Genomic DNA, 12,067 nt, shown 5'->3' with positions numbered 1-12,067 from the left:
TTAAATAACATTGACGGCAAACATTATGATTTGTCATTTCACATGTGTAACAAGAAGAGAATGGAATGTAGGTGTGCACGTACTTGAGAATCTGCATCATGGATTATGCTGCCCTTTGGGGCTCTCGTGGTCTTTTTTGTCGGACATCAGACTTGTGACAGATGTGAAGTGGTGCATAAGACTAAGACAAATGAACGGAAAAGAAATGGGTTGGCAGCCATCTGTTCTTTATGTATTAATTTGTAGGGGTATGTGAATGGTACTTTTTCAAAACCAAATCAGATATGAATACTAGGCTAGCTTTGCGACCAAATTAAACACTAATAGCATAGTCAAAAACCAAATCGAATATGGATAGACTAGGGAAAGAATTCAGATGAAAATGAATAAAATATTTGTGTAATTCGCTAATTGAGCGAATATTTGTGCGAAACAGTGGAGTGTTGGCAACGGCGCAGTAGGTCTTAGAATTAAAGCTGTAGGTACTGAAAGATGCAACACGAAGTCTGTACATTTATGACCGTCGTGTCATATGCATAGGAGTAATACCTTTTGCTGCTGTTGATGAGAACGAACAAACGAGTGCCAAATCACAGTTGATGAGAGGGACGAGAGTTCGAGCCATGGCAAAGGACTATCCCTCATTATCCAACATAAGATCTGCATTTCAGCTTCAGTGCGAGCTTTAATGTTGTGAAGAATGAAGTATGAAAGCTACTTGTGTGCATAATTTGTATTCTATTGCTAAACAGTTAATATACCGTGCCTGTTTTGGCTCTTTTGTGGTACTTGTGCACTATCTTGGTGCTCTGCATGGGGTTGTTACCTGTGTCAGATTTTCTGATCACTGCTTCTTAATAACATCTGCTAGTGCAACAAAGCAAACACATTTCTGCCAGTTGCAGATGAAATGTTAGTGTCTACTTAATGGTGCACGTGATTGCATACCTCAGATGGGAGTTCGTTTTGTGTTGCGTGATCATGTAAGTATGGGAGAGCTCAAGGCAGAACTCGTTAGCAGAATGCAGTATGTGGCAGCTGGTGTTCAACAACAGTGGTACCAGTGCCTTTGGTGTCAGTAGTGGTGGTGGTACATAAGTTCTTCATGGTGCACTTCCCTTTATTTTCTTCCTTTTGCTGCTGGTGTATTCTGCGATTGTTACGATCAGTTTTGGCTTTTCACGTTCTGTCCTGTGTTCATGGGAGAAGATCCTGAAAGCAAAATATGTTGGAAAAGATGAAGGAAAGCGCTGGTTAAAGATTGTGTTTGAAGCTCACTTATCCACTGTGCTGGATTTTCGCACTGCCAATTCATCATTACTTGTTGCATGATGTCCACAGTTCAGTGGAAATCGTTGACTGAACCAGTATTTGCTGTCATATGCAGTGTCCATTAGGGAGATTTAGCATAGCGTGATCCACGGCTCACTTATCCACTGTGCTGGATTTTCGCACTGCCAATTCATCATTACTTGTTGCATGATGTCCACAGTTCAGTGGAAATCGTTGACTGAACCAGTATTTGCTGTCATATGCAGTGTCCATTAGGGAGATTTAGCATAGCGTGATCCACGGCCACTACCACAATTCGCTTCTGTTTGCCACCAGTGCGTGCATGCTGATTGATCCCAAAACGACAGGCGTGCACGCAGCCGGCCGGCAACTAGCACAATTCGGCACCCTCAGGGCGATTTGAGCATGTGCTGTGGCTCCTTGTGGAAGCAGATAACGGTAGCTACTGCTGATTACACTATGCTAATTCTGTCTATTCACATACTGTTTAAAAAAAATACTATTCTGTTTTGCAGTTTACATAATGCCTTACCCACTTTCTCATATTTGTATCTGTTAACTTAGCATATTTTCAATTTACGTTCACGAACAAATAACTCATTTCGTGCTTTACCATTCATGTGATGTTCTAACTGAACATTGAAGTATCCCTGAGGTGTAACAGTGCAGATTGTCCACACCAGTCGGTTTCAGAGGCGCTTCTGGGGGCCAAAAGTTTGTGGAACATGGAACATTTTGCCAAATGAGATCAGTCTACCAATTAGTCAATTATTGGCCCAGGACTGCACTATTGAGGCCATGCTTGGCATTTCGTTTTCGCTCATAGGGGTGCTTGAACAACAGCATTTCTGTGATGGCTGCCAGTTTTCTTGACATGGCGTAAGAATTAAATGATCTTGATATGATGAGTGAACCTAGCAATGCGTTCTGCTGTTCAGATGTTTCATGCTTTACACAGCAATCAACCCAGGAAGTGGAAAAATGCCATGGACAAATGAAATGTATTTTTATGTATAGAAAAGTGAAGTACAAGAAGTGGGTTGCCAGACTGTGTGATGAGTTGACGTAGCTCTGAAATTGCATGTATGTGCCATAATATCTTGTCCCCCATAATGCCTATGATTGATTCTGCTGATCATACTTTGTACACTGAGAGGTTACAAGTTCCTATGAGTGTGCTTTTGACACATTTCTCATCAGCCATAAAACAGTCACCTGTTCTTTCTGGTCTTATACAGCGAAATGATGTAAAAGCATGTATTGATCTCTTTGATGCACACAGTAGCCTAGCTTACAAGTAAAAGTTGATAACAATCATGGTGGTAACAATTATTTTTCATTACTTCAGACTGCTTGCAAAGATGAAAAAGCAGGGCGGAGATTCTGTTCATTTATTTCTGCTGTCTACGTAGTGCATCATGTTGGATTGATGTGCTCATTCTCTTGATGATATCTTCGTCGAGCTTGATGTCATTTGTAATTGCACATAGTTGACAAAGGAAAGATCAATGCTCAAGGTTGACGCAAACATGTAATCATTTGTCATCTTTAGTGGTATCTTGAATTACCTATGATACGTTGACTTCATTTTTCTTTAGCTAAGTTCTTTCATGTGTTCTATTCGGCTTTAGAGGTCTGCGCATAGGCAAGCAAGCGCCTATGCACGGTCTGTCATGTGCCTGTCTTGTGCATCCTCCTTTTATTCCAGTTTTTACTTTGTTTTGCCATCATCATCATTTATTGAGCTCCACTTTGGAATGTAACTTCCCTTGAGAGATAGACTATTATCTAGTACAATTCAAGAAAGAAGCAGCAAAACCCATCAAAGGAGGTCTTGCAGCCAGTTTCATCAACCGTTTTTCATGGAGTTGTCGTTAATCTCTTTGCACCTTGTAGCATCACATTACAAGTAGCGTGCAGGTGCAACAGGAGTAGCCACAGATAAACAGATTAACCACGACAAAACAGTTGGTCAGCAGCATTGGCTGGAGGGCATCCTTTGGGCGGCACTTGTCACTTTGTTCTTGAGTTGTATCTGACTATATCCTGTGAATGGAGGCGTATTGCTCACGTTTTTAGAAACATGCTTTCTTTCTTTGCACAGGCATGGCCGCAGCTTACGGTATGTACAGCCCATTGCCCCAACCAAGATTGCGAGAAGGGAGACGGCGCTTCGTGTGCCCTGATTGCGGCTATGCTGCAGCTTGCGACGCCAACTTGATACGCCATCGGAGGAAACACACTGGAGAGCGACCCTTCCACTGTGTACACTGCAGCCAGAACTTTGCAAGGAAGGACCACCTGATGTCTCACATTCGCATCCACACAGGCGAGAAGTCCTACCACTGCCACCTGTGTCCCAAGACCTTCACGCATAATACAAGCCTAAAGAGCCACTTGCAATCCCACAAGGGTGAAAAACCGTTCAAGTGTCGTTTTTGCTTGAAGGCATTCACGTGCGGGGCGCAAATGAAACGCCATGAAAGCAGTTGTTGCTTGGAAGCATTCATTGTTCCTTAAGGCTATGTTACATAGTGCTTAGTGTAAACCTTTGTGAGTTGTAGAGAGATGCCAGTTGGGCGGCTAAGTCCTTCACAGGGCTCATTGTTGAAGGGGACCATGGTAACATCCTCCTTTTGACAAGGAGGAAATTACTCTAATATTACATGGTGCCATATCTCCTGAGAAGACTTGAGATGTGATAAAATTCTGAACTGAATCATTGTTCACAAGAACAGTTTCGATCTTTCATTCTCAGTTTTCACTTTCGGTGAACAGTTTCGGTTTTCACAAGTGCAGGTCTGCCTTGTAATGAGTTTTGTTTATGTTTAGAGTAACTTTTTATGTAATGCCTTCTAACTTGTGTTTGCAGTGGTAAATATAATTATGAAACCAAATGGTTTTGCAGAACTAGTGGCGGCATACAATTATTGTCACGGACTAGAAGATGACAAAGTTGGTGGTGCGGCATGGAGCGCTTGCGCTAGGCCCACCGCCATTAAATCATTTCATCGCCATCTGTCATGTAGTCCGTCTTCACCTGCTTGCCGTTTTGGTGGAGGTCCGGATTTTACGCTGAGCACACCATGCAGCTTCGTAGTTGTCGTCAGGCTGGGTCTACCACCATGGCTCCACCCGGCGAGTCAAGGAGCCCCAATACCCCCCTACTGCTCCTTTCGTGATCATGGCTCCTCCTCGCGACCCCGGCACCTTTTGTGGCACTGACGGCATGGATGTGGAGGACTGGCTTAACCTCTACGAACGCGTCAGCACCTATAACAGGTGGGACCCTACGTTAATGCTCGCCAATGTCATCTTTTACCTCAATGGCACGGCACGAGCGTGGTACGAGACCCACGAGGAAGACCTAACAAGCCGGGACACCTTTAAGAAGTAGTTGAGGACGCTATTCGGTAGGCCTGATGACCGCCAGCTTGCCGCCAAGAAACAGCTTGCGTTTCAAGCACAATCTTCGACAGAAAGCTACGTGGCCTACATTCAGGACATCTTGGCTCTTTGCCACAAGGTCAATGCTGCCATGAGTGAGACCGATAAGGTGGGTCACGTGCTCAAAGGGATTGTAGGCGATGCTTTCAACTTGCTTGTTTGTAAAGACTGTGCCACAATTGACTCCATCATTAAAGAGTGCTGTAGATTTGAGCAAGTGAAAGGCCACCGCATTCCACAATAGTTTTCTAACATGGGCGCGACATCTTCCTGTGAGGACCAGCGATTGCCATACCGCGCACCCTTGGACGCCCCTGTCGTCACCGATTCAGTCACCCGGATCGTCCGACATGAACTGGAGGCCCTCGCACCTGTCATATCCCTCCCATCCGTCCCTGATACTACCCTGCCCGTCGTGTCGCTTATTCAGGCTGTCGTCAAGCAAGAACTGGCAAACCTGGATCTTTCCCCCCAGGTGTGCAGGTGTGTTGCACTGGCCGCCCACCTGTCCACCAGCCTCCTTTTCCTGCTTTCCACCCCATCTACTACTCCACGTCCCGTTACAGCAATCCGGCGGAATGGTGAACAGATGACGACTGACCCGTCTGCTTTCTCTGCTCCCGCGTTGGACATGTCTCTCGACATTGCCGCAGCCCTTGGTCGTCGCCTCCCCGCGGTGGCTTCTCCAACTACCGACCTGACCCTCAGCGCCACTTCTTGCCCTGCTTTCAGCCCGATCAGTCTGCTCCCTCCTTCCAGAGTTCCTGCTCTCCATCGCCCCAAGGCCGTCGCTCACGCTCACCGCAGTTGCCCCGTCTTTCGGCCACTGCCCCCTACGTCCGCTCCACTTTGGAAAACTAGCTGATGCAGCACCCGGAGGTGACGCTGCATCAATGACCCCGACCAGAAATCCTCTACTGACCACCCGACCAAACTTACTGGATGTCAAAGTCGACGGTTTTCCTGTGCGCACCCTCATTGACACCAGTGCACACGTATCTGTGATGAGTTCTGCCCTTCGCCATCGCCTCCGCAAAGTGCTCACGCCTGCAATGTCCTTCGTGCGTGTGGCGGATGGAGGAACCCCTGCTGTGGACGGACTATGTACTGCTCGCATCACTGTTGCCGGCAACAGTACCCTGGTTCAGTTCACCGTTTCGTCCACCTGCGCCCACGACCTCATTCTCGGCATGGATTTCCTCTCTGACCATTCAGCTCTGATTGACTGTTCGCAGGGTGTCCTACAACTCGAGCTCCCACAACTCCATTCCGAGCATGTCGATCCCTCTCTCCGCCTGTTTAATGCAGACTGTGCTCGCCTGCCATCTCAAGCCACCTTCTTCGTTGCGCTGACACCCTCTCCCCCCGTTCCTGATGGCGACTACCTTGTTGCATTTAGTACCGATCTCCTGCTGACCCGCAACGTTGCTCTGCCCTATACCATCGCCTCGGTCAAGGCGAACACACTGTCTCTGCCGTTTCTCAACTTCGGCTTCTCTCCTCAAGTTCTTCCATCCGGCATTTGCATTGCTACGATCTCCCCCCCTCGCACTGTGCCAGGTCGCTGCATTCGACGCCGCTCCTTCTCAAGATCACTCAGGCCATCCCCAGAGTACCTCTCTTTCTACAGACGCCTTCGCGACCATGATGCCCTCCGACCTGCGTCCCGCTCAAACAGCACAGCTTCGAGCCCTTCTCGAATCTTTTTCGGACATTTTTGATCTGAATAACATTCCACTGGGCCAAGCTCTCTCTGTGAAGCACTGCATCGACACCGGGGATGCCTCTCCTATCCCTCGTCGACCATACCGCGTCTCCCACTCTGAGCTCTAGGTCATTAACTCCGAGGTTACGAAGATGCTTGATAAGAACATTATCGAACCCTCCTACAGCCCCTGGGCCTCGCCAGTAGACCTTGTGAAGAAAAAGGATGGCTCATGGCATTTTTGTGTTTATTATCGCCACCTGAACAAGATAACCAAAAAGGACGTGCACCACCTCCCGCGCATCGACGACACCCTTGATTGCCTATACGGTGCTAAATTCTTCACCTCCATAGACCTTCACTTTGGCTATTGGCAGATAGCAGTGGATGACCAGGACCATGAGAAGATGGCATTTGTGACACCTGATGGACTGTATAAATTCAGAGTTATGCCTTTTGGCTTATGCAACGCGCTGGCCACCTTCGAGTGTATGATGGACGCCCTTCTGTCCACGTGCCTCTGCTATCTCGACAACGTCGTCATTGTCTTCTCTCACAGCTTTTCCTCTCACCTCGATGACCTTTCCAAGATTCTTTCTCTGTTCAGTCATGCCGGCCTGCAGCTCAACTCCTCCAAATGCCGTTTCGTCACGTAACAATATTTTAAATTCTTGAATACTGAATTGAATATCCTGCTATTCAACTCGTCAAACGAATCAAATAGTCAATGTTCTAACTTATTCGAAATGAATCCTACAGGATCTCGAATTTTCTAATACTTTTCGTATAATTGGCCTGAAGTTGGAATAAGGCCCACCATAGTTTTTCTCAACTGTTTAAAAAATGACCCACACCAACTCCGTGCAGCATGCTGTTGCAGTTATTCTGCACGGGTTGGGCAGTGTGACGCATTCCATTTGCTTGGCAGCGTTGATAATGCTCACACATGCATCCAAGATTGTATGATGCAGCAGTGCTAAGCTGAGTTCAGCAAACCGTGTCTTGAAGCCCTATGTTGGAGGCCTGGTCTCTCGCCCCTGTTATCTAATGAGATGCGGTGCTAGTTTATCTGAGGTCATAATCATTAGCAGAAGGTAATTTTCCTATGCATATAATCTGATGGTCATAGGGTTAATATAATGGCTTTGTGTTGTGTCCTTATACTGGGGCTCACTGTTGCATTTTTTGACAGCTATAGCTATAACTTTGTAAGTTGTAGCTACGGTGCATGCGCTTCACATACTGTTTCACACAATTGTTTTTTTTGCACAAATATTCACACAAGTAGCAAATGTTTAAAAATATTCTTTTCTTATTTGATTCGGTAGCAATACTACGCAGTTTGTATTCAGTTTGGTCCTGAAAAGTACTACTTGTACACCCCTAAAAACTAGACATACGCAGTACTTGTGTGCGTCAAATTTCCTCTTGCTTTTTTTTTCGTACAAGGTTGTGTATGGAGACGTTTAGAAGAAATTTTTTTCTGCTGCTTAGAGGAAGTGATCTGAAAAAAAAAAAAGCGACTTTATGTTGGCGCTGTGTAAGTAACTGTTGTCCTGTGATGATGTATCATCTCTGTACTAGCTTTTGGCTTTGTTAAAGAAGTGTAGTGTTAATCTTTGCCAGACCATTCTTAATTATCCAATGTGCTGACGCATCACAGTTGATTGCTTCAGTGCTTGTCATTATGTTCGCAGTTTGTTTTTTCCTGGAAGCGGCAGTTTTGCCGACACGTTTTTCACATCTTGTTCTTGCATTTGTATGACATTCTGTCTGCAGCTGCATTGTATAAATGTAAGAGTGCTCTTGGATAAGGTGAAATCCTACATTCTCGCTACTTCCAGTGATGGTCTGGTCTGTTGGCTGGCAGCAGCTATCATACTGTTATTATCATCATCAGCCTAGCTATGTGCTGCAAGACGAAGTCCTCTTCCATATCCTTCCAACTATGTCCTGTGCCATCTGTGGACACATATCCCCACAGACTTCCTAACCTCATCCGCCCACATGACTTTCTACCGCCCCCTGCTAAGCCTGCCCTCTCTTGGAATCCATTCCGTTACAATACCTTTGCTTTACATGCCCTGCCTATGCACATTTCTTTGCCTTGATTTCAACTAGGGTACTATTAATTTTTGTTTGTTCCCTCACCCATTCTGCTCTCTTCCTGTGTCTTAATGTTACACCTATCTTTCACCTTTCCATAGTTCGCTGCAGTGTCCGCAATGGTCATTATTTATAGTTTGTGCATACATGTACAAATACAGACACCAAGAAGATTTGAAGTAACTTTTTGGCTCTGTTGACACGTTATGTTGCAGTTAAAACCTCTTTTGTGTTACTTTTGTTATTTTGTGCGCATTATCTATGATTGTTGGTAAACAAACTACTCAATGCTCTCTATTATTGTCTGACTTGTCCTGAATGACTAATTTTTATGAATTAACTGCATAGCAAAAGGTATTCATTTAGCAGTAATTGTCATGGTGGGGAGAATGTAATTATACGAATGTTTGAAAGCTGCATGTTGGTGGATAATAAACAGTGGTTGGCATTAAAAAGGATGACAGCAAACGTTATGATTTGTCATTTCACTTGGGTAATGAGAAGGGAATGGAATGAAGATCTGCACATACTTGAAAATTTGCATCGGGGATTATGCATCCCTTGGGGCTTATGCTGTCTCTTCTATGAGAAGTTGTACTTGGGCTTTTGATCCATTATGACAAGGATGTAAAGTGGCGCACAGGGCAAAGACAAATGAAGAATAGACAAGGAATGGGATGGCACCTTTCTGGCCCTCATGTGCTCTTTGTTTTTTGGAGTGTGTGAATAGTACTTTTCGAAACTGATTAGTATATGAATGGTGTAGTCCTAAACCAAATTGAATACGAATTGAGTCGTGAAAAAACTGAACTGAATACAAAAACTGAAGTGAATTGAATACAAATTGAATTCCAGAGTACCGGGTTCGAACCTGACGGTGGAGTACCCGGGTTCCTACTCTGGCGTTGCGATGGAAGGCGCCCCTGTGCTGTGCACATTAAAGATGATCCCCAGGTGGTCCAAATTATTCTGGAGCCCTCCATTACACCTTTCTTCCGTTCTTCTCTCAGTCTTCTCCGTTCTCTCAGTCTTCCGTTCTTCTCTCACTTAGGTGTGTTGAAGCAAACTGTGTCGTTAAGTGCAAGTTAACCTTTCCAATAAACAGCTGGTGCCAGGGCATCCTACACTATTTAAGGCATATATGAACACTTGTGCTAGTGCACGGCTGAAAAGTAATCCAGATGTGAGCCATTTCTTGTACTTATTTTCTACTGAAACAGACAGACAGACCTGTTCTGCCCTCTCTTCGACTTGGCCTCAAGGGAGGAATTTCACTCTCCTTTTTCTGTGATCGATAGAGCTGCCACACACATTTTGTTGTTTATGGCCTTTTTACATTAGATTAACATGTACTATCAGCAAGAAATGAAACACGAACAAGACATTCGAGCCTCGAATAGCAAAATAAGAAGCTCTTAGCCAGAAGAAGCTCAATACTAGTGTAAGGTAATTTAACTTCGAAAGTGCGGAGACTTTTCTTCGGAAGTGTTAATCAACCTTGCCTGTATTTGCTCTCCAGGAGCTAATATGTTGGTTTTTTAGGGTTGCCACCTGAGTTTCCTTGTTCGCGTTTCATTCGTTGCTGATAGTATAGCCTTTGCTGAATCAGTAGCAGCTGCAGGTTCCTCTGCATGCGTGCAGGTGCAGAGAAGCAGCTTTTGTTCGCTCTGAGGAGTAATGAAGCTTCTGCCTGAGCATGCTGTGCCCCTAAGGCCATTTGTAGATGCTACTGTGTCAGTGCAATATTTGATGTGTGCGTATAGTCATCACACACAGGTGCTTTGACTGTCATTTTTCTCGTGTTTTAATTTTGCGTCTGCAAGCACCAAGTGAAAGCTTTTGTGATATTGTTGTGGGAGTTGCTCAAATGGCGACTGTTAACATTTTTGAAAAACAGCACAATAGTACTCGCAATGTAAACTAAAGTTTTTCAAGCTCTTAACATGAACGCTTCGCTGTGTGGCAAACTGTCTGTGTGTAGGTTCAGTGGATGTTTATACTAAGGTGTCATGTTGGGTAAGGGGCATCTCACCTCTAGGTTCTCAATTTTCAGCTATGCCTATCATTTTCAGCATGTTTTATTGCTGCTTGTGGTCTGTTGTGTACATAATAAAGGACTGTTCTGAATATCTGCACATTTTTTTGCTATTAGTTTGTCTTCGTAGCAAAACTACTTTGCAAAACCTGAAACTAGCCCAATCAAGCTAGTATGTGAAGAACAATAGTTGGCGTCACATTTGTCTTCCTGGTGAAAATTTATAATTTTATGCACTTGATAAAATAAGGCTACTGTGCAGCCTGCTTTCCTTAATATTCACTGTTTTGCAATGAGCTTCTTTTAAGCCCCACGTGAGGGTACCTCTCTTGATAGATTGGCTAGTTCTTGTCTGTGCATGGTAATGTATTCCTCTCACTTCTAGAAACGTGTGCCTCCTTCCTTTGCGCAGGCTTGGCCATGGGTCATAGCAGCTACAGCCTATTGCCTAAGCAAACATCGCGGCGTGGAAGACGGCACTACGTGTGCTCTGAGTGTGGCTACACCACAGTTTTTCTCAGCAGTTTCAAGAACCACGAGAGGACACACACTGGAGAGCGCCCCTTCCAGTGCAGCCATTGCAGCCAGAGCTTTGCAAGGAAGCACCACCTGGTAATTCACCTTCGCATCCACACGGGCGAGAGACCCTACCACTGCCACCTGTGCCCCAGGACCTTCACGCATGACGGCAGCCTGAAGAGCCACTTGATATCGCACAGGGGTGATAAACCTTACAAGTGTCGTTTCTGCTCAAAAGCATTCGCCTGCAGGGTGCAAATGAAATACCATGAACGCAAATATCACCCAGAAGCATTGGTTGTTCCATAAGGCTGTGTTGTGTTCTGCCATCACCATTGAATGGTGTGCTTTATGCATTAAACAGAGAAGCCAGTCTGGTTGCAGACTCCATCCTTGGAGGACTCGTTAAAGGAGTTCATGATATGCCCTTTCAAAAGGAGCATGTTGATCTGATGTTGCATCGTGCCTCATTTCTGGAAAATACATATCAGTTGTGATAAAATCTTGGAGTTAACAACCACTTTTCTTGTGAATGGTTTCAATTTTTCACAGTTAAATAATGAACACCGATGTCAGAGGAGTGCATTGGTCAAGGACAGGTCTGCCTGTCATGCAGTGAGTTTAGTTTATGTCAATTTATAATAATCTTTTGTGTAATATCTTTTGTAAACTCATTTGTGTCTGCAGTGGTAAATATGGTTGTGAAACCTTATTTACCACTGCATTTTTTAAAACAGTAAACTTGCAGTGCATGGTGTGTGTGTGTTCAATTTATTTTTTGGTACAAGGTTATGTACTGATACATCAGAAGGATTTAATCCTTGCTTTGAAGAAGTGATCTGGAAAACGTCACTTTGCCATATGTGTGTCTGTGTTGGTGATGTGTAAGCGTGGAAGTTAATTCCTGACCTGTGGTGATGTATTGCTTCTGTACTAGCCCTAGGCATTGCTAAAGAAGTACA

At 44.8% G+C, this 12,067-nt stretch overlaps 1 protein-coding gene across 2 annotated transcripts; it reads left to right on the top strand.

The window, feature by feature from the left end:
* The first annotated feature begins 3,399 nt into the window (after positions 1 to 3,399).
* Positions 3,400 to 11,414, top strand: LOC144107369 (uncharacterized). 2 transcript variants are annotated; one of them, XM_077640363.1, is made up of 2 exons: positions 3,400 to 3,622; positions 10,999 to 11,414. In XM_077640363.1, exons 1-2 carry the CDS (start codon positions 3,400 to 3,402, stop codon positions 11,412 to 11,414), a joined length of 639 nt encoding a protein of 212 aa, XP_077496489.1. The 2 variants fall into 2 exon arrangements, with proteins under 2 accessions (XP_077496489.1, XP_077496488.1); XM_077640362.1 differs by having other exon boundaries at positions 3,400 to 3,706.
* Positions 11,415 to 12,067: the final 653 nt, after the last annotated feature.

Source organism: Amblyomma americanum, chromosome 10 (assembly GCF_052857255.1).
Source record: "Amblyomma americanum isolate KBUSLIRL-KWMA chromosome 10, ASM5285725v1, whole genome shotgun sequence".
Classification (NCBI taxonomy): domain Eukaryota; kingdom Metazoa; phylum Arthropoda; class Arachnida; order Ixodida; family Ixodidae; genus Amblyomma; species Amblyomma americanum.
Note: the sequence above shows the minus strand (reverse complement) of the source record. Positions and strands in the feature narration are given on the sequence as shown.